Source organism: Taudactylus pleione, unplaced genomic scaffold (assembly GCF_031769625.1).
Source record: "Taudactylus pleione unplaced genomic scaffold, aTauple2 ptg000122l, whole genome shotgun sequence".
NCBI lineage: Eukaryota > Metazoa > Chordata > Amphibia > Anura > Myobatrachidae > Taudactylus > Taudactylus pleione.
The window spans coordinates 2,346,479-2,369,571 of record NW_028284524.1 but is presented as its reverse complement, the minus strand read 5'-3'; the positions used below and the strand labels follow the sequence as shown (position 1 = coordinate 2,369,571).

The window sequence follows — 23,093 nt, the reverse complement described above, 5'->3', positions numbered from 1 at the left end:
GCAAGTGTGTGCTAATTATGAAGGCTATGTAAACAAGCAGGTGAATAGTGGTCATGTAGAGGCATACAATTCTGCATATGAGCAAATAGCTCAATTCCATGCACACAGTGTAACTGCAATTGTGGATACTTGCATGTAACTCTGCACCAGCCCCTGTGTATCTTCTCACCTGTTCCTATTCCATTTCACTGTAAACCCATGTAATCTGTAAGTGATGTTAATTAATGTGTGGCTGAAAGCAACAATGCAGTCATGCCCTGTCATTTACCGGCAGCACATTCATTTATTTCCCCCTGTACCAACAGCACCCACTGGTGGGGGGATGGTAATGATGCAGCTTAATTTACCAAACAACCCACCACCTCAAACACATTCATCACCTCAGTGGAAGCCAAATAAATATTATTGTGACCACCAGAGAGCTCATAAGACTGCAGAATATGGAAACCTGGACCCTTCTGCGCAGGTAGATTGTCATTATTATAGTATTGTGTTGTCTGCGTCAATACATGTTTAAGTTATTGAATTATTTTGTGCATGTTACTACATATCTGTTAGTCACAGCCATATAGGAAAGATGTTATAACTGTTATACTTTACAATTCCAGTGACCATCAATAGGAGCTCCTTGTAACAAGTGACCATTGTCTTCAAATGCCATTTTAAGACCAGATCTCATTAGTGTAAATGTTTTTTTTGTAGGTTTTTAGTATAGGCTTATTTCAGAATTTTCCAAACCCAATGATTAAATGCATCTGTGAATGAACTAGGTTAACACACTGTACAGGAGTTATTGGGTGATCTTCCAGACAGCTCTCTGCTTGTTAACTAGTTTTCTCCTTCATCCACTAGGGGACACTGGAGTCTCAGTACAGTGGGGTATAGATGTGGGATAACCGGGAGCTGGCACTTTAATAAATCTGAATAGTAGCTAGCTCCTCCCCTCTCTATACACCCCTACAGGTCAGTCTTAATTTTGTGCCAAGGGAGCTGGTTACATATAAAGAGCTCGATCCTCGATAGGCAAGAGGATCAGACAGGCAGCTCACTGCCCCTGCCTCTCTGCTTCATTGGAGCTGCCGGGGAGACCTCACCGATGCTGCTTGCGGCGTGCGCTGGGGTCTTCAGCTACAGAGACCACTGTCTCTGGGGGGTACCCAGACGCGCTGCATGCGGCGCTCGTTGCGGTCCCCCATTAGCTCAGTCCGCTGACGGTAGCATTTGGCAGCTAGAAGGTTAGTGACTCCTGGCACCCTGAGTAGCAGGGTGGCCAGGAGAAAATGACAGACGGGCAATAAAAAGCAGCAACTGATACAGCGCTGAAAGGTGCCAGAACGGAGGGGGCGGAGTCTAGCACACAGTTCTGCTCCTGCCTCCCAGCTGCACCAGCGCTCCCAGAAGGAGGCTGGTGGCCATTTTAGAAGATACAGGCTGCTAACAAACGCAGAAGAGAGACCTGTGTGCCCAGATTGTGACTGCACAGTGGGGTTAGACTTGTGAAGAGCAGGTTAGACTGTGTTTACACAGCTATTACAGCACCTTATTTTGTGTTACAGAGCGCTGGACTCTGCATCAGCACTGGTTGGACTGGCTTAATAGCATAATCTCCCTCTATGCTCTTAATCTCTTCTTTCTAAACAGTCTCTCTGTGTGTGTTTGTGAGTATCACTACCTTTTCTCTGTGTGTGAACAGTGAATTGGTAACATGATTTCAAAGGGGTCTAAGGCTGCACAAAAAGCTTTCTCCTGTAAGAATTGTGCAGAGAAGTTTACACAGGGACTATCATCCAGTTCCCTGTTGTGTATGAAGTGTGTTTCAGAAACACAGACTGCAGCATCCCCACAACACCCTATTTGGGCTGATCAAATTACATCAGTCATGTGTCAAATGTCTGCAGAGCTGGAAGCTTCTCGCAGGGATAGAGAGAGGTTGAAAGATCTGAGGTCTGCCTTCTCTGAACCAGACTGGGCGTAGTCTTTAGCCAGGTCTGTAGAAGGGCTCACAAGGGTTATGTCAGCCCAGGTTCCTCCAGGGGCATCGTCCTCTAGTGTCCCTGCTAGGAGACTAATACCGAATCCCCACATGTGGGATGATCCGGAAGAGGACGACATGCCTGATACAGAGGAAGGGCGGGTACAGGACCCTATAGAGGAACAGGCAACAGAGGAAGCTGAGCCTGTATCTCAGGGTGTAGAGGCGCTGATTGCAGCTATACGCCAGGTGTTACATGTTGAGGACATGGACCCTGATTAAGTTAGGCCGTCTATCTTTAATAAGAAACCAAGACTAGCAGCCTCCTTTCCAGTGTCTGAGGAATTGGACGAGATCCTTACCTCAGCGTGGAAACACCCAGATCAAAAGTTTCAGCTCTCACGTAAACTTTTATTCCTACTATCTCTTTCCTGCAGAGAGCAGGAAATTATGCAAAACACTCTTTCAGTGGACCTTTCAGTGTCACGTCTGTCTAAAAAGACGGTGCTCCCTGTTCCAGGAGCAGTTTCTTTAAAGGAGTCTTCTGACAGGAAGTTAGAAACTACCTTTAAGTCTGTAAACACAGTACTTGCAGTTCCCGCGCTCCTCTGGAATAAAAGTCAGAGTCAAGCAAAGTTAATAAATGGGAAAGTATCTTCGGAATAGATTCCTATGCTGTTCCTTTTCAAACTATTCACCAGTAAATATGCCAAAATTCCTCAAAGAAATTCAGAAGTAGTATATAGTGAAGTACAGTTTATTCAAAACATAAAAAGATCCATAAAACACATAAAAATGGCTGCGTACCAGATATATAAGGGTGTAGGACAATACACACCCAAAATAGCATGTACAGGGATATAAACAGTCACCTCCCGGGATAGGTTCATGTAGCCCCCCTAGTGTCTAAATAGCAGTGATGCGTCCTCTAGCCCTTATTCCTGGTATTCTCAATGCAGCTCCTTTCTCACCAACGCGTTTCTGCTCATACAGAGCCTTTTTCACACCTTGAAAAAGCTAGCGGTGACCCCAGATGTTTGGGGACCATGGCCGGATTCAAGGGGGCAGCAGGTAAGCAGCGGTGGGTCCCTGCTGAACACATGGTCCAGAGTCCCCAGGCAGGGGGCTCCCTGGGGACTGGCTGCACCGTGGAGCCAGGTTTCGGACCTGCGCTTCCACTACCCCCCTGGGACAGCGGACCGCAGCTGAACGGTAGCGCTGCGGCGTCCCAGGGGTTAATTGCATGCCAGGGGAGCGCGCCATCCCTGTAACACAGCTGGCGCCTTCCCCGCTGCACACAGCCCTCTCCGCTCTGCTGACTGGCCCTGTGGCAGCGCTCCTCCCCCAGGCCGGCCTCCTCTCTGCTCCTCGGTGGCCATCTTTTGCTGGAAGCATGGTGAGCGCTGCTGGACGCTGAAGATTGGTGGCATCGTGGTCTGGGTCCCCCGGCATACCTCTCCTCCGTTGGTTCAGGTCTGTGTATGCAGCGCTGTGTCCTACCAGGCTCTGTGTCTCCGTAGTTGAGAATCAGCGCTGATAGTGCAGGAATTGATTTCTTTGCATTGTATGTGACTTCTGCTAGGGTCTGCTGCCTGTACTTTCACTTTCTACTGTCAGCCTTTTCACTGTCCCTGTTCTTCTTCTGCTAAAGCCCTTGCGGTGCGGTGAGAGGGGTCACATACTTACCATCATGTCTGAGAGTGACTTTCCTCTCCAGCTTTTGTGTACTAAGTGTAAGGTACCAATAGCGGAGGGGGAGGGTAACGCGGAGGGGCTATGTCGGCAGTGTTATTTATTGGCGCGGCCAATTACTGTCACGGCTCCGGTACAGGAGCCGCCCTGGGCTTGTTTCGCCAAAGCGCTTACAACCCTCATGGGCCAGTTAGCTCCGCAGCCTACCTTCCCACAGATGGGATTGTCCCAGCAGTCAGTGGTGTCGTCGCCCATGCAGGGTTTCCCGAGACAATTGATGGTGCCCCACAGTCTCCCTATTTCCCCTCCTCAGGTCTCTCAGGAGGCTGCGTGGGTTAATTCGCTGACAAGCTCTGTACAGCAATTGTCGGACGTGTCACAAGCGGCCGGTGGCATCTCTGTCTGCTCCTTTATGAGGATGACGACTGGACGTCCGATGATGGGGAGATTCTGGATCTTTCTGACCAAGAACCTCCCCGTACTAAAGAGTCGGACGCTAAGTCTAAGGTTTATATTCCTGGCCTTATTCGTGCAGTCCACACTGCTTTAGTTATTGAGGATGATGAGCCTCCGGTGTCAAAATCCAAATATGTCTTTTTCAAGAATGTTAAGGGTGACGCCACAGTGTTTCCTCTTTCGGGTCAATTAGTGGACCACTTAGAGGAGGCGTGGAAACATCCGGGGCAAACGGTATCAGCCTTAAAGGCGTTTAGCAGTGGCGTATCCGTTTGCAGACAATTATTTTGCTAAGTGGGAATCCCCGCCACAGGTGGATTCACATGTGACACGCCTGGTCCGAAGTGCCACGTTGCCCATGCCCTCCATGTCCTCCTTAAAGGATGCCACGGACCGTAAGGTGGAAATCTGCCTAAAGTCCGTTTATTCCCTTGGGGCGGGGGGGCGGCAGCCAGGCCGGCTATGGCCATTTGTTGGGTAGCCAGAACTATGGAGCGCTGGGCAGATACTTTAGAGGCGTCTTTCGATTCAGACTGTTCGGCTGAACAGACCGAGTTGATAGGCAATCTCAGGGATTCGACCACTTACATTAACGAAGCGGCTTTAGATATCAGTACCCTGACCTCACGGATTTCTTCGGCTGCAGTGGCGGCTTGTCGCACCTTTTGGGTGTGATCTTGGAAGGCAGACGCTGATTCCAAAAAGGGCCTGGAAGCCTTGCCTTTTAATGGAGAAGTCTTATTTGGTCCGGATCTGGACAAAATTGTAGCCACGCTGGCGGCAGCCAAATCGGCTTGTCTCCCGTCTGCAGTTCCTTCCAGTTCAGGTACGTCGTCCTTTTGGCCTTACAGGGCCCAGGGTAGGCCTAAAGCACAGTCCTTTCCCCGACAGGCTGGCCCCAAGAAGTCGGCCAAGCCCCGGAAGCAGGCCTGGAGTACAAGACGTTGGGCCCTAAGTCCGATGACAAACCTGCGGCCTGACGGTCCGGGCCTCCCTTTGGGGGATCCCAAAGTGGGAGGCCGCCTGCTACGGTTCGCCCAGTGTTGGTCGGTAACCACGACAGACAGTTGGGTTCACGAGGTGGTTTCTCACGGGTATGCCCTCTTCTTCCGGCACAGGCCCCCGTCCCGGTTCTTCACCACGGGTCTTCCATCAGACCGGAACAAAGCCACGGAACTGCGGAAGGTTTTGCACACTATGCTGCAGGCTGGAGTTATAGTGCCTGTTCCTTTTACCCAGAGGGGCCTGGGTTTCTATTCCAATCTGTTTTTGGTGCAGAAACCCAATGGGTCGTACCGTCCGATACTCAACCTCAAAGCACTCAACAAGTCATTGCGGGTGCCGAGGTTTCGTATGGAGACCCTACGGTCCATCATTCTGGCGCTGGAACCTGGGGATCACATGGTGTCGTTGGACATACAGGACGCTTATCTGCATGTCCCTATTCTTTCGCGCCATCAACAGTTCCTCAGGTTTGCAATCCGCAACGATCACTTCCAGTTCCGGGCGTTACCTTTTGGCTTGGCGACAGCACCACGTGTGTTCACCAAGGTGATGGCGGTCATGGCGGCTTCCATGCGGCTGCAGAGAGTCCGCATGTTGCCGTACTTGGACGACCTACTGTTGGTAGCAGGATCTCCGGAGCTCCTTCTGCGCCATTTGGATCTGACTATTGCAGTACTGCAACGGCATGGCTGGTTGATAAACTGGCAAAATTCCACCCAGATCCCGTCTCAGAGGATTCTGCACCTCGGAGCCTTGTTGGACTCCAGTCAGCAGCGGATCTTTGTGACGGGGGAAAAGATCTCTGCCTTGCAGTTGAGGGTGCGCAGTTGTCTGCAGAGTCGCCGGGTGTCTCTTCACTCGACAATGAGGTTACTGGGCTCCATGGTGTCCGTATTCGACATGGTGGAATATGCCCAGTTTCACTCCAGACCTCTGCAGCAATTGATCCTGTCCAAATGGAATGGACTGCCTCAGAGTCTAAAGTCCCAGACGATGGTGCTCACTCCGGAGGTTCGCCTGTCCCTTGCCTGGTGGTTGCAGACGACCACTCTCAACAAGGGTTGTCCGTTTTGGGTGCCGAACTGGGTCTTATTGACAACGGACGCCAGTCTTCGGGGCAGGGGAGCGGTCAGGGGTCCACACGTGTTCCCGGGCAGGTGGACTCAGGCGGAAAAGGAGCTTCCGATAAACATCTTGGAACTCTGCGCCGTTTTCAATGCTCTCCAGCAGGCCCATCGGGTTCTCCAGGGTCTTCCTGTGCAGGTCCAGTCGGACAACGCCACCACAGTGGCTTACATAAATCGGCAAGGAGGAACCCGAAGTCGGGCGGCACTCGTAGAGGTGTCCGGCATCCTGATCTGGGCGGAGCGCAATCTCCCGGCCATATCCGCGGTATTCATCCCTGAAGTCCTCAATTGGGAGGCCGACTTTCTCAGTCGCCAGGACGTTCATCCTGGGGAATGGTCTCTGCACCAAGACGTCTTTCAACTTCTGGTGGACAGGTGGGGTCTTCCAGAGATCGAACTCATGGCGTCACGGCACAACAACAAGTTGCCGGTGTACGGGTCTCGCACAAGAGACGAAAAGGCGTCTCTGGTGGATGCTCTGTCCGTCCGGTGTACGTTCCGGTTTGCTTATCTCTTTCCTCCGTTTTACCTTCTTCCACGGGTAATCCGGAAATTCAAACAGGAAGGAGGGATGCTCCTGTTGATAGCTCCCGCGTGACCCAGACGGCACTGGTTCTCAGACCTTCAGGGTCTGTCCGTGGACATTCCTCTGCGGTTGCCGCTACGACCGGACCTACTGTCACAAGGTCCTTGTCTTCACCCGGACCTGACTCGGCTGTCTTTGATGGCGTGGCTGTTGAGACGGCCATGTTAAGGTCCAGGGGGTTTTCCAGCTCTGTGGTACAAACTATGCTAAGAGCTCGAAAACCGTCTTCTGCAAGAATATACCATCGTGTGTGGCATACGTTCTTCCAATGGTGTCGACCAAGAGGTTATGCACCTCGGGAGTTCCGTCTGTCTAGAGTGCTAGCCTTCCTACAGGCAGGATTAGACCATGGGCTTCGCCTTGCTTCTTTAAAGGTGCAGGTTTCTGCCCTCTGTCTGGTTCCATCGTAGGATTGCTACGATCCCTGATGTGCGCACCTTTATGCAAGGTGTTCTTCGAATCCAGCCGCCATTTGTTCCACCGGTGGCGTCTTGGGATTTGGCGGTGGTTCTGAGGGCTCTCCAGGGACTGTCGTTTGAACCACTGGGCTCAGTGGATCTTAAATGGCTGACAGCCAAAACAGTTTTCCTTCTGGCCATCGCTTCGGCCAGACGTGTTTCTGATTTAGGGGCTCTATCTTGTAGACCCACTTTCTTGATTTTTCATGGGAACAGGGCGGTGCTGCGCACTCGTCCTGATTTTCTTCCCAAAGTTGTTTCCCGGTTTCATATCAGCGAGGAAATCGTTGTGCCGGCTTTTAACTCACCTGACCATTTAGTGGTTGAGGCCACTTTGGACGTTGTGCGGGCCTTAAAGATTTATGTTGACTACACTTAGTTTCGGAAGTCTGACGCCTTGTTTGTCCTCTGGCTTCCGTAAAAAGGGTTGGCCTGCTTCAAAGCAAACTTTGGCAGGTTGGATCCGTATGGCAATTTCAGATGCTTATCTTCATGAAGGCGTGCCGGTTCCTTCCTCTGTGAGGGCTCATTCCACTAGGTCTGTGGGTCCTTCGTGAGCAGCTTGACGTGGTGCCTCTGCAGTCCAGATCTGCAAGGCTGCCACGTGGTCCTCTGTCCAAACCTTTGTGAGGTATTACGTGTTTGACACCTTTGCCTCTCAGGATGCTTCCTTCGGGCGGCGGATTCTCCTTTCAGCACAGGAGCGTCCCCACCCTTGAAGGATACTGCTTTGGGACATCCCCAAGGTATCCTGTGGATACCCTATGGACCCTGAAGTAGAAAATATGAGATATGGTAAGAACTTACCTTTGTTATCTCTATTTCTACGAAGTCCATAGGGTTCCACAGGACTCCCGCCCTGTCGCACCTGTGCTGCAGATGGGCTTAGCTCTGGTCGCCGGTTTTTCCGTCTCCCTCTGGTGAGAATATGATTCTTGTGTGTGTCCAGATCTTTTTTCTCTCTTCCTTCTCCTCCTCCGGCCTATGGCTTGGTACGTAACTGAGATGCCTTGGCTCGGGGGCGGCGTATAGGAGGAGGACCCTATTGCATCCTGGGAGGCTGAAAGCTTTAACTCTATGGTGCCCGATGCCTGACGTCATCACCTATACCTCAAGGTATCCTGTGGAACCCTATGGACTTCGTAGAAATAGAGATAATAAAGGTAAGTTCTTACCATATATCATATTTTTCATCAGCACCAAGAGTGTTCATGAAGATCATGGCAGTAATGATGGCCCTTCGGTTTCAAGAGGGTTACTATCGTCCCATACTTGGACAACCTGCTTCTAAAGGCTCCGTCAGTCACTCAATTACTGCAGGACATCCGGGTAACACAGAGTCTTCTGTTACAACACGGATGGATCCTGAATTACCAAAAATCTCATCTACAGCCTACTCAGCGTCTGCCTTTCCTAGGGATAATTTTGGACATGGTGGAGCAGAAGGTATTTCTTCCGCAGGAAAAGGTCACCTCCATCCAACACATGGTGCGATTGATACTGCGTCATCGCAGGGTGTCAGTACACATGTGTATTCGCCTTCTGGGGAAGATGGTTGCGACTTTCGAGTCCATCCAATACGGGAGTTCCATGCCTGTCCATTCCAACTGGACCTCCTCTCTCAGTGGTCAGGGTCCCACCTTTTTCTTCACCAGCGAGTTCAACTGTCACCCAGGACTTGGAACACCTCTCCTTTGGTGGCTGAATTCCTCTCACCTATTGGCAGGCAAGCGGTTTGCAATGTGGGAATGGATTCTCCTCACCACAGACGCCAGTCTGAGAGGATGGGGGCAGTGACTCGGGGAAGACACTTTCAGGGCGCTGGACTCGACTGGAGACTGTACTGCCCATAAACATTCTGGAGCTAAGGGCCGTGTTCTATGCTCTTCAGGTAGCACATCCTCTGTTGAGGGGCTGTGCCATCAGAGTGCAGTCCGACAACGCCACGGCTGTGGCGTACATCAACAGACAAGGCGGCACCAAGAATCGGTCCGCCATGAGGGAGGTAAGCTGCATTCTTCTCTGGGCAGGGGAATTTGCTGTAGCAATATCGGCAATTTTCATCCCAGGGGTAGAAAATTTACGAGGCAGACTACTTCAGTCAACAAGACATTCATCCGGGAGAATGGATGCTCAATCCACAGGTCTTTCAACAACTGATTCAGCGTTGGGGTTTATCTCATGCAGTTCTCATGGCATTGAGGTTGAACCATCAACTGCCACTTTATTGCTCAAGGAGAAGAGATCCACAGGCGGTGGCAGTGGATGCTCTAACAACGGTTTCCGTTTGTTTACCTGTTTCTATCACTTCCACTTCTTTCTCGTCTGCTTCAAAGAATCAAACGAGAAAGGGTAAAGGTTCTGTTGGTTGCTCCAGATGGGCGTGGTATTCCAACCTACGTCTTCTACTGATAGACGACCCGTGGCCTCTTCCTCTGCAAGAAGATCTACTGCAACAGGGTCCGTTATCCATCAGGACTTAAAGCGGCTTTGTTTGATGGCGTGGCTGTTGAAAGGGCTATCTTAAGAAGAAAGGGTATCCCTTCCAGGGTGATTCCTACTATGTTAAGGGATAGAAAGGAAGTTAGCTCAAAGCACTATCATTGTATAAGGAAGGCGTATGTCTGTTGGTGTGAACGCAAGGGTGCGCCACCATCAGAATTCAATTTAGCCAGGCTGCTTCTTTTTCTACAGGCTGGTTTATCAGCAGGTCTTCATCTGGGATCTTTGAAGGTTCAAATATCGGCTCTGTCGATTTTCTTTCAGAAGAAACTAGCATTATTGCCGGATGCCCAAACATTTCTATAAGGGGTTGTCAGGTTACAACCTCCGTTTTTACCTCCAACGGCACCATGGGATTTGGATTGGTCCTCTCTTTTCTCCTGTTTTCCCTATTTGAACCTTTACAGACTGTGGAATAAAAATTTTTATCATGGAAAGTGGTTCTCCTTTTGGCGCTCGCCTCTGCTAGCCGTGCTTCGGAGCTAGGGGCGCTTTCTTGTTGTCCGCCTTACCTCATTTTTCATGAGGATAGGGCTGAGCTATGTACACAGTTACCTTTTTTGCCAAAGGTAGTGTCTGCGTTTCACATCAACCAACCGATTGTGGTTCCGGTGTCCAGATCCCTATACGTTGTCCGGGCTCTTCGGTTTTATGTTGATAGGACTGTATCCCTCCGGAAGTCTGATACACTGTTTGTTCAAATATGATATGGCGTGTCCGGGCTGGCCGGCTTCTAAGGCAACTATTTCTAGATGGATTCGTCTGACAATCAGACAAACCTATCTGGCTGCATCAAAACAACCTCCTACTTCAATCACAGCGCATTCTACGCGCTCGGTGGGTCCTTCGTGGGCGGCTGCCCGCGGTGTTTCAGTGACTCAGCTTTGTCGGGCGGCCATTTGGTCAGGCCAGCATACGTTTGCAAAGTTTTACCGTTTTGACACGTTTGCGTCACCTGCTGCACAGTATGGCCGTGCTGTTTTGCAGGGTTCTCAGCGCTCTACCGCCCGGGATGTGAGCTCTGGGACGTCCCCACTATACTGAGACTCCAGTGTCCCCTAGTGGATGAACTTGCCGATAAATCCCTTTCTCCGATTCCACAGGGGACACTGGACTCCCACCCGACACTGTTCCACCTGCATTGGTTATTGTTCTTCCTGGTTTGGACAGTCGTTTTTCTTCAAGGTCTGCTTGATTTGTTTGCATATTTGCTTGCTTGTTCATGTATGTCCTAGCTTCTCCTCTTTTATTCTATTTTCCAGCACTCCTTGGGCACATTCTTAAGACTGACCTGTAGGGGGGTATAGAGGGGGAGGAGCTAGCTACTATTCAGATTTATTAAAGTGCCAGCTCCCGGTTATCACACATCTATACCTCACTGTACTGAGAATCCAGTGTCCCCTGTGGAATCGGAGAAAGGGATTTATCGGTAGCTACCAAAATCCTGTTTTGTATTGGCCCATCTGTGAAAACAAGGGTGTTAATAAGAAGTCATATCAGCATGTTTAGTGGACATAACTAGTGCTTAGCTAGTCCAATCCTTTCCCTCCACACTGGTACTGTACTGTAATTGTTGGAGGTCCCCCTCCCTGTGATCCTCACTGTTTGCTTAACAGTTCTGGTTCCAGTAGTTTGTCACTTACATTTCATGACTGACTCTTTGCACTGGTAGAACAAAGAATGTGATGCATGGGTAGAAATTACAGCAGACTTCTGGTTGGACAAGTGTCAGCCAGTCAGGAGCTGTGTTATTACCTGTACATCTGCTCCTCCTTTCCTCTGGCTCTCCTACATATTTAATGATCGATAGGAGAAAACCACTTTAAACAAATGATTGACGTTATTGGTTTAGATAACATGGTGCATTTTATCCAGGCAGTTTTATTTATGTACAGAAATATTGTAAATCGATCTTTATTTTGTCCTTCTCACAGCATAGCTCACATCTAAGCAGTCCCATCACATCGCCTAATCAGTCACCGATTCCTGTGCAGTTAACCAACCTGAAAAACATCCGCCCTGGGTTATCCCCTCTTCCTCTAGTTCCACATTTTTCCAGACCGTTTGCTCCTGGCCAAGGTAAGTCGTCAGATGATTTCTTTTAAAAATCTGCCTTTAGATCATTCTAGCAAAGTTACGTGAGCGGTTGTAGGGACTTGTATACCAAACCACAGCTCTGCACCGAATCCCCTTTTAACTTGTTAATGTTCACAAAGGCATTTAAAGTACTATCAAAGCTTATCTATAGATTAAGGCTAAGTGCACACTGATGTTTGCAATGCATTTACAGCACGTAAAACCACATAGAATTCGCATTGGGTTGATGTAAACATGCATATATAAGTTTGATGTCCAGATATAGCACTAAGAGTAACCAGCACAAAAACCTTCTGTGTGTTGACCTTGCACTCACTATAAACGTGCACAACCGAAAAAGAGTGAGGAAATCCTATACTGTAGGTGCTAAAGTTATTTAGGAAAATACATCTCTTTGAAAGTTGGTAAACAAAGGTCCCTCTGAAGTAGGTTCTCTGTTCTTTATAGGTCTTAATGTATGTATTCAGTAATATGTCAAATACCTTATGTTGATGTATTCACCCGGTTACACATGAAATTTCCCAACTCTTTCCTTTAGGAAAGTCGTGCTCTCCACAGACATTTGCATATAGGAAAAGAGAATTGTATAGTTTAAAATAGTTTTAATTGTACAAGTAAATAAACCAATTTGTTGTATGACCAAGCCCTTAATAAACGCAGTGGTTAGAGATGTAACAACCTTGGCAAACCAGCTTCATGTGGTACAATGTCTTGTATTTTTACAGCCATTTACATGCTCTTGTCTTGCAAACTAGACATGTAACAGTGTGTATGTAGCCTTAATGCATGTGTGTCAGACCAGCAGTTTTATTTGCAAAAATTTTTTAAACCTTGCACTCTGACTTTCAGAGCAGTCTCTCTCGTGTGACTGGGGAGGAGCATCTCCTCTACCCCCATGGCAGCAATTCAGCACTTGTGAATGCTGCAAAATTGTAGCTGGAATTCTAGCTGGAATCCTAAGTTTATATTCTAATATCCCTAAATGTGTCAACAACATGCCTGTTCTACAGAACACATACTGTAATCAATTGTTTGCATTCATTTAGTGTAGGCGACATTTACCTTCAGTCATTTTTGGTAGTGAACCAGAACTCAGTCTATCACATTACCTGGGTCATATCTGGGCTACGTTCTAATTAACAAGTTCAGACCACAGCATAGCAGCCTCCACTATGTGCAAGCAATAAGTACATTTATATATAGCACAGTCAGCCAGCATTGGCCTGGGTAATATACACTGAGTTTGGTTCTGTGTAAGTGGCATATTTTAGTACATTTTCAATTCAATATCTCGCAATCTCTGGATGTGAGTTGTACGTCTTATTTGTGCTCTTTTTGTTTGTGTTTTTCTGGCAGGTGATACAAGATATCCGTTACTTGGTCAGCCATTACAATACAATGCTCCTCAATTAGTACATGGACATATAACAAGTCAACAGGTTTCTAATCGTGTTCTTGAACTGCATTTTCAGATCTAGATGTAATGAAGGGGTTAGATGGGACAATATTCACTTTCATTTAGTGAAGTAGGATTTTCAGTAAGAACCCAAGAAATTGGGCGCAGAACACAGAAATATCAGGTTTATGACACTCCATAAGACACATGGTTGGACTCCAATGTTCTAAGATGTACACAACTTCTGCTTTAATTGGCATTAAGTGTATAGTCCTATTTAACTTTTTCACATTGAGGTTCACCAAATTTTGTATAGCAACACTCTATAGTACACCTGTGTTTCAGAATTAATCTCTGTGTTCCAGGGTCAGTCTGGACACAGACATGGAAATAGGGGAAAGAAAACTGCCAAGAAGGCTGCTTCCACAGACCTCTCGGCGGGTGAACCGGGTACGTCACGTATTGAAGAAAACTAGGATTTTAGTTTTGTAGTTAAAAAAAAAATTTTTTTTTTCATTTTCTTTTAATTCTGTTCTTGTGTACTTATCCCTAGGAACTAGTGACCTTGCTTTGCGCCTCTGAGTTTTCTAGATCTAGGTGTGAGCGTGCCCCAAATTAAAATCTTTTCCATGTATAAATTAAAGAGATTATTAGGTATAACATATAGTATACTGTCAACATTTTGTCAGGCAATTACAATAGCAGTCACAAGGAAAAAGAAATCCCCAGCCCCTGTTCAGCTTTGTGTGTATGGTTCAGTAACACTCCGACCCTAATCTTAACTGTGTTTTCCTAAACTCCCAAATAGCATACACAATGTCAGTATGCTTGTGAGAAAAACCACCCACTTCCAGAGCTGGGTACTGTATATACAGTACACAGTTGTTCTTCCTATGACAGGAATTTTGCAGAGATGTATGAAGGGGGCTATATGGGGGAGGAGTAGTATCTGTGCATGTTATGTGCGTTGATATCGCTTCTCCCCCATGTATAAATGTGGGGCTGGATGGTAAGTCACATGGGGGCTATACTGTCTACAAGATAGCGTGCCGTTGTGCCATCCAATGTATGAACAGTCTGTGGCACTAACCGTTCCGATAGCTGCAGCTATCGATATCAACAGCTGCAACTGTCGTTCTCCTATCACCACAGCGGGGACAGCACTGTCCCTGCTGCGGCGGCTGTTGGCTCCAGGCTGCACGTGAGATCTCTTTATGCTTGCGAGAACCAACGAATGCCCAGAGGAGCCTTCCGGGAAGGATGACACAGCGCATCTAGGCTGATGCGCTGTGTGCTCAGGCAGGGATTGTCGGAGGGGGGAGTTTTCACTCCCCCACTCCGAAAAAAATGAGATGTTCTTGCATCTCATAGTTAGTGCTTCCTGCTTCACCTTGGTAAAGAGGCGAAGCTGGAAGAGTTATAGCATCAAGATGCATGCCGCTATAACATATCCCTCATTGTCTCTATTAATCTTGTCACCCTTATGGGAATGGTAGGGATAAATTGGTCTGTTTCTAGCATAACAAAGTGCCACAGCCTGCACCTCAGGACTTGACTATTTTGCCAAACCACTGTGTTTCCTTTATGTTTCTGCAGTTATTGGAAAAGTACTAGAAATCACAGAACTTCCCGATGGGATAAGTCGCAAAGATGCTGAAATGCTTTTTGGTGAACTCTTTAAAGTAGGTGCTAAAATCCGGTGGTTTCGAGATCCTCGTTCACAACAAACCCCGCACCACCATCACCAACACTATTGCGGAGGTGGAGAGAACCACATGAGTCCCGAACAACCCAACCCCTCCACAGACTTGGCCTCTACTTACACCATCGTAGCTACTTTCCCCACCGTATCGGCTGCTCAGAATGCACTGAAGAAACACAATCATTTAATGAACAAGTTTAGACTGAGAACAAGCAGAAAGCCCTATGACCTTCACATCCTAGAAAGAGCAAGCTCCCAGTAGAGGAAAGCAACCGCATTACTGGAGGGTCAGCCTTCATCCGTCTCCATTAATGATTGGCCTCTTTCTTGTGTGTGTATGTGTGCACATAAGACACTGAATCTTATTATCACGATTTAGTAATTGAAGAACATCCCCTGGAGCCGGCAGAGAGTTCAATCAGCAGGACAAACCTCCCCCCAACCCTTTTATAGTCTTTGTTTTATATTTATATTTCTGTATTGGACCCAAAGTTCTCTTGTACAGAAAAAAAATATGTTGTTCATAATGAATGCCCATGTTGGAGAAAAAAAATAGACGAGAAAAAAAATAAGTCTGTGTTTTTCTACTTTTCTTTTTCCAAAGCCAGCACTTTGCCATCCACTTTGATAGAACAGGGTGGGGAAATTATCGCTGCACTTAAAAAGAAAAATATATATACATAGATATATATTATAATAATAATAGACCTATTACTGTTTTGAAGAGATGTCTAGTCCTTTCCCCTGTCTTTAAAGGGGATGCTGTTTAAACTACTGATTCTCTTCACCGTGCCCTTCATAAGTTATATACATAAAGGCTTTGTGAAAGTTCATTGTAAATAAATTATGTTTCTCACAAAATTAATTTAACTGTTTTTTGTTTCCTTTTTTTTTTTTTAATTTGGTTATAATGCACAAGATATGTATAATTTCCTTCAATTATTATCTGTTTAAACGGTGAGCTTACAACATGGCAGCCAAATTCTCTGGGATACTTGTGTATTATACGGAACATAGAAACCTAGAATTTGATGGCAGATAAGAACCACTTGGCCTATCTAGTCTAGGATTAATAGACCCTCTACTACATAAAAGCACTCGCCTTTTATATGGTCACAGAAATCCACAGTGACTTCTGCCATCCATATAAATTGGCATATAAAATAGATACCCTGAGGGGCATGGCATAAATTGCGTAAGTGTAAATGAGTGCTAAATCAATAATGCAATCCAATTAATTGCAGCATGTATTTTTTTGGGGTACTGTGTACATACACTATTATGCCTTCTCCTGGATTATGATGATGTTTAATGTAGTGGTGTCTGTGCAGGGCAAAATGGCATTAGTGCTGCACACACTGATGTTACATAACTCAATTTGCTCTGATTTTCTCCGACGCTCATGCGTTTGCTTAGGAAGAAGAAAACATTTAAGCAGAAGTTTGCCCGATAGGCGATGGGCTGAGGAAGGGAATGGGGAGGCAGTATGTGCGCCTAGTTTTACAGAGCAGTGCAAAAATTAGATTTCATGTTCAGTTGGAACATTAAATCAAGGTGGATGGCACATTTTATGGGGCATTCCTTACGTGTAATGGTGTACAGCAATTTTTTTTCACCAAAACACTACTGTTGCACCAGGTCTGAACTGGTGAAGTTTTGAATTTCGGCCTACACTATACTAGACAATAGGTTACTTTCCAGTAAAAGATATGTAAAATGAACCCCCCACCACTGACTGCACATAGCATTTAAAATGCTTTACGTAAAAGTGATGCTAATAACGGAGGGCCTTATTTATCAATGAGTTTCATCATTCACAAAGAGTGATAAAACTTGTTGCATATGCTAATGGTGCTCCAGCCAGTCTGCTCCCAACTGGGAGCTGATTGGCTGGATTACCATTAGCATATGCAACAAGTTATATCACTCGTTGTGAATGATAAAACTCAATGAGAAATAGGCCCATCAGTGACATAGCGAAACCTTTTATTAGCACTAAAAATAGTTTAGAAAACATGAAACATTGGGTGCATTTTTTTTCTCTATATGCATCATCTTCCTGTCGCTAAGGGCTATTCCTTTCAATTATATCAAGGCCATTCCAAGAGTGCTGATTCCTTACAAGATTTTGCCAATAATGGAATAAATGTCATAAGGCGCAGGTAGAGATGACCTGTATCGTGCATCTACAAGAGCAGAAGATGTGTATTATGGCCCCTTCCAGCACCTCTCAAGAGCTTGTACAGCATACATAGCATAGGTGCCCTAATCCTACAAGTGCTGCTTTTAAATTTTAAGATTCCTTTTACAAATGGTGTTATAGTCGGTGACTATGTGGAGTGCTGACTGAAATTGGTAAACCACTTGATTGATTACATTTACTAACCCAGTTTAACTAACATATAATTGCTAGACGTAACTGGTAAAAGAGAAAGTTCTTTACAATATATGGTACACATTTTACCTGACTGACGGCAGCAAAATGGGCAGGAAACCTCTCCTTGAATAGATCGGAGTTTCCTTGTACACCATTTCACACTCTCACATTGATTTTTCCTTTTCTCTAGTTTTTCTAATTTACAAGACTGTACAACATTTGAGAGACTATACTGGTTAAAAAAGGTGTTCATTTTATAATGTGGTTATGCCACTAGCTGAGGATTAAAGTATATTAAATCTGTATTTTATAACCACAAACCACTTATTTTCTGTGTCACGGTCACTCTGGATCTGTTGCAAATAGAGGTTTGAGAAAAAAATACACGTGGAAGTATGCAAAGCCTATTCAATCTAGGCTTCATTATAAACTGGATTTATATTTGTACATGTTCTGTGTTAGTGGTAGGGCACTCCTTGAGAGACACCAGGTGGACATAACTGATCTAAATGTTTGATAAGGCATCTTAAGCTGGGTACACACTTAGCGATGTGTACCCGAACGATATGTCAGGTCGACGGACCAATATATCGTACCGCGGGTACACATTGAGTGATGTAATGAACAATGGAATGATCCCTTGTTCAGTCCTTCATTACGTGCAGAATGGGCAACCGGACTATATCGCATGTGATTGCAGGAGCGTGCTTTAAATCCATACACACTGGGCGATCCAGCCAATATCTTGTTACGATTTGGCCGGAAATTACATATCTGGCTGACGTTGTCTTAGTGTATACCCAGCATAAGAGTACTTGTCGCCTGCACAATTGCATATTAATCAGATATCTGAGCAGGCAACGCAATACACACTTTGCTGCTTAAACAATCTTATATACAGTGTTGCTTGCAGTGACCTGATGCTGCCGTGGTTCTACAACAACCCAACACTCACAGCAGCCCTAGGCGAAGGAGTTCTAGACACCTAGAAAATAAGCCCTGAACCTCCAATAAAATGCTTCTATACTGATGAGGGCCTATGGAGAAAATATGGTTTCCAACACCATCTTTCTCAACTACAAATGTATCCAGTCTTTTTGCTACAATGCTCCTGCTTTCACCAAGCACCTACCTCAAGTTCTTAATATTATCCATTCTATCAACACTCTTCCTCTTTGCCATCATCAACTCTCTAGCCTATGCCAAACAACATCCTGTCATCCCCCCTTCAGTGCTCTTTACTTTGCAAATTACATTAAAGAAAAAATACTTATCTTTCAAGAAATTTTCTTGCCACAACCAGAACTCCACACTCCCCTTCTCCACTCCTCTCTCCACCCTCTTCCTTTCCTTCTCCTGATGCTGTAGTTTGCGCTCCTTTCTTCCTCTTTCCTCTCAACCTGTCACCTTGGTCCTGTTTGAATGCTTGCCCACATCTAGCTTACTACTTCATCCAGTTCCTCTCAACTGGCTTTTTTACCTTCCATATTTACACATGTCCTAATTATTGCAAACATCAACAAACAGTACATCAGAAGCTTGTATACAACTGGTTAAACCACTTTCCCATTCCCTCTGCAATCATGTTTCCATATTCTTTTGTCCACGGAGACTGCTCTCACTAAAGAGCCCAATGACCTGCTAATGTCTCAATTGAAGTATGACGCTACTTAATCTTTCTGCTGCTTGTGATGCAGTCAAACACTGTTCTCTGGCACACCCTTTACTTGGTCCACCGCCTAAATTTCTGAATGTGCCTTCATTGTGCCTGCTTCTGCCACGTGTTCTCTTACGTTTCTTACACCTGTCAGGGTTCCCTCGGACTTTATTCTATGCACTCTACTTTTCTGTTTTATACATTACCTTTACTCTTGGTTAACTAATGCTGCTTTGTACTCCACTAACACCAGTATGGTAATGACCATCAAATTCTCTTCCCATTAACTCCTTTCTTCCTGTTATATCCTGTGTATAATTACTACTCCGCCATTGCCACTCAACATACCCAAAACTGAACTCCCCTTTTTTCCCTTCAGTATCACTACCCCACATTATTTTCCCTCACTGCTGTAAGATCAAATACTCCTTAGGCACCCATGCCATCTCTTCCTTAAGCTTCACTCCACGCATCCAGTCCCTTATACTGTCTGGTCCTCTCCCCCCTTTGAAACATTGCTAGAATTGTGACCTTTTTCTGAACCATTCTCATTTCCTGATTTCAGTACTGCGACATCCTTCCATCTTCCTCTCACCATCTCCAGTCCATCCTAGATGCCTTTAGAATTAAAGCTCCTTCTCTCAGGATCCAGACAATGTGGTTAGGTTTAGGCACTAGGGATAGGTCGATTATACTCACCCAAACCGGCGCTCTGTCAGACATCTGCACTGGAAGTGACTGTCAGCTGACCGCCGGAAGACCCGCAGCAGTTATTAGGACCAGGTAAGTGACAAAAAATTATATATACAATCACTTGCGATCCAAAAGGAGGTGCAGCTTTATAAAGTGATAAACCACCAATCACAAGAAACTTGAGTAACAAACTGAAGATAAAGCGCTCCTCCACCAGGGAGGGAATAGATTAGAAAATATATATTAATACTTTAAGTGAACAGACTGTCACTCTGATGGACTAAGTGACTTACATCATTCTGTGTACAAATCAATGATTCTGCCGTGGACAGCCGGTTTGGAGGTAATTTCAATAAATCCAGATAAATCTCCATTATGATGCTTCACCAGATATTTCTCTTGCCAGTGATCACAAACTTAATCCACATAAAATAACAAAAATGCATCTCATTGTGTGAAAACCTTCCAACAAATTTATTCAAACCATAAAATAGATAGCACGTGTAAAAGTGGCTCCGTACCGCAATAAGCCTTTTAAGAAAGGCACATGTACAAGCATAAGGGGTGAATAATTATTCACCCCTTATGCTTGTACATGTGGCTAAACTATTCCTGGTAGAGGAGCGCTTTATCTTCAGTTTGTTACTCAGGACCAGGTAAGTGCCTGATGGGCACTACTTTATATAATCTTTATAGTATCCAGTTCAAGTTTCACGCCCTCAAAATTGTCATACACTTCTGACCTAGTCTTGAGATACTCGCATAGGGTAACTTAGGGTGCCAGGGTGTAGGGTTAGCCTAAAACACTGAATGAATGATCTAATGTTACTCCTTCAGTACTGTATGTTAACTGTGTCTAATACCCCTTTTACACCAGAGCTAAAACCTGGGTTATTGCAGGGTTAACCCGGGTAGCTTCTTTGTGTAAAAGGTCGAGTGACGCGGCAATCCAACTCAGGTAACTAGCAGGGTTTCACACAGGAATGACCCGTGAAACCCTGCAGTGTAAACGGCGCAATCTGGGTCACAGTGACCTGGATCGTGCCGCATGGCTGCCGATTGGCCGGCTTCAGTGGCGCTTGGCGGTTGTCATCTCCAAGCGCCCACTTCCACGCCGGAAAAGCCGGATCTATGTAGATCCAGCTCCGGTGTGAACTGCGCCAGCTTGGGAAAATCCTGGGTCGGCTCCGCCTAAATTCCGGATCTGATCTGGATAGGAACCCTGTTCCAACCTCCGGGCCAGAGCCGGAATTTTGGTGTAAAAGCGTTATTATGCGGGGCATACATTGTCAGATAAAATGTCTGGGGGGGGTCTGAAACATTTTATCTGACAGCCTGAAACCAGCTGATGTCATGGCCATACATTGTGACACATTTCACAGTTTATGGCCAATGATATCTGGGTTCCTCCCCTGTGAAGGAACAGGGGAAATGTTGAATGGCAAGCCATGGCAGAGCATATACAGTCAGGTGCGGCCACCCATGATCAGATCAGTCAGACGTGTTGGGAGATTTTTCACACTCGACCGTCCAGACATTGCTGATCGGTCACGACCATACACTGTCGATTATCTAGATTGGGCAGAAATTGCATAATGTATTCCTGGCTTTAGTTTAGCCATCTTCTGTGCATCAATATGAATTCGTGTGAACAGCCCATGTCCCAGTAGCACCAGATTCACTCCTATCCTGAATAACATTACTTGTAGTAAAAGCTTGAAGGTGTCATTGGCTCTGAAGGATCCCAGGAGTTCTCTGTCAGAAGGTAAAGCATATGCTAATTTCAATAGTGCCTGAAGCATTTCAGGAGAACCTATTACAGCAGGCACAGTTATTTAGGTTTTTTTTTTTTTTTTGCAAGACTGATATGTTAACATTTACAAATCACCCTCTCAGTGGATATAAAGTATGGGGCTCACCTGTCGAGCTTTGAGTTATGCAACAAGCTAGGTTTGCAAAGTGAAGTTGTGTTGCATTTTTAATTTTATTTTTATTGTATGCTAAGAGGATTTATAAAGATAAAATAAAAATCTCCAGATATTCTATATTTTTTAAGGCCATTATGGCCTGGAAAAGTGTGAGGATTTCTCAAAGTGAATTAAAAGCATCCCTATTAAATAGCAAATTAAGTATTTTTTAAGCATGCATCTAGTATTTATTGGAGGAGGAGCTGGCGCTATAAAGCCATAGAAATCTATGTTCTGTGTATGCATGATGCAGTTGATTCACACAGGGCTGGACTGGCACTTTTGATAAATGCCAGATGGGCCGACCCGGTCAGCACTAGTGAAACTATTGGGTGATAAAGGTGTGTATCAGTCCACCCATTAGGGAAGAGTGTTCTCAGTGGAACACGATAAGATTCATGGATACAAGGATGGTAATCAAGCCACACAAACAAATATCTGCTCAGCTTGCTGTCCATTACTTGTGCAGGCATGTGTCATGAATATAGCTAAAATGTGAGCTCCCTGCGCATCACTAGCTACTGTAGCTCCCATTCCATCTGTCACTGCAGACTCTGCGATAGGTGGACCTGGCAGAGAGGAACAGAAGATGAAGACATTTATTACAAAGTAAATGAAAGTATATTAGAAACACTTAGCTGCTCATTAGCTCATCTACTTAGGTCATACATGGTTCATTTCCAGGTGCCCCCTCCAACATCTTGGAGCTGGAATCTCACACTGCCTGCATGTCAGCATCGAGAGAAAGGCAAACGCTGATGAATATCATTTGTCCTGAACTGTATACCAGCCTGCCAGTGAGCTCTGAACACAAATATATTGCCCGATCAATTGGTCTGCCAATATATCTGCTGCCCGTTGGCCAGCGTGTACAGACGATATGTCTGTGAATGAAGTCGTTCACAGATATATCGCATTGGCTGTGCTGCACAGTCGATGGACAGATATGGCTGCAGACATCTGTCCAACGGCAAGTGTGTACGGGCGGTCTGCAGCCGCGGGGAGGGGGGTGGACATGCCCCCAAGCCAGTGGGACCCACGGCTGTCTGATAGATGATGGTTGCTCAGTGTGTATGAACAAACATCTGCTGCAGATATACTGGGTATAAATCTGTCAAGCTACTCTATTGGTTAAATACCTATAAGAAAGGTATAACAAAGTAACGCATGTGTAGATTCCTAAAGACAACGCCTGGAGGATTTATGGTATGTCTAGTTTGCAAAATCCTTTGTACCACCTAATGTCTGACCATTATCTAATGCCTGATACATTCATAAAAGCACTGAACACAACTTGGCTTTCAGCAGCCATTTTTGCTCTCCCATTACAGAAGAGAAACCAGTCACATTGATATTGCAGGTGCTGCTCAGCTTGCTGTCCATTACTGGTGCAGGCAGTGTCACTA

The 23,093-nt window shown here is 45.8% G+C and overlaps 1 protein-coding gene across 11 annotated transcripts in view; it reads left to right on the top strand.

The window, feature by feature from the left end:
* Nucleotides 1–15,858, top strand: part of R3HDM1 (R3H domain containing 1) — a 134,111-nt gene extending 118,253 nt beyond the window's left edge. For 10 of the 11 annotated variants that reach the window (XM_088472259.1, XM_088472262.1, XM_088472260.1 and 7 more), the window contains 5 exons: nt 306–466; nt 11,733–11,877; nt 13,252–13,334; nt 13,657–13,741; nt 14,888–15,858. In XM_088472259.1, coding sequence (XP_088328385.1) covers nt 306–466; nt 11,733–11,877; nt 13,252–13,334; nt 13,657–13,741; nt 14,888–15,255 — 842 coding nt within the window. In that variant the 3' untranslated portion in view covers nt 15,256–15,858. The remainder of the gene's footprint in view (nt 1–305; nt 467–11,732; nt 11,878–13,251; nt 13,335–13,656; nt 13,742–14,887) is intronic. The other variant, XR_015878394.1, reaches the window with a different exon arrangement.
* Nucleotides 15,859–23,093: the final 7,235 nt, after the last annotated feature.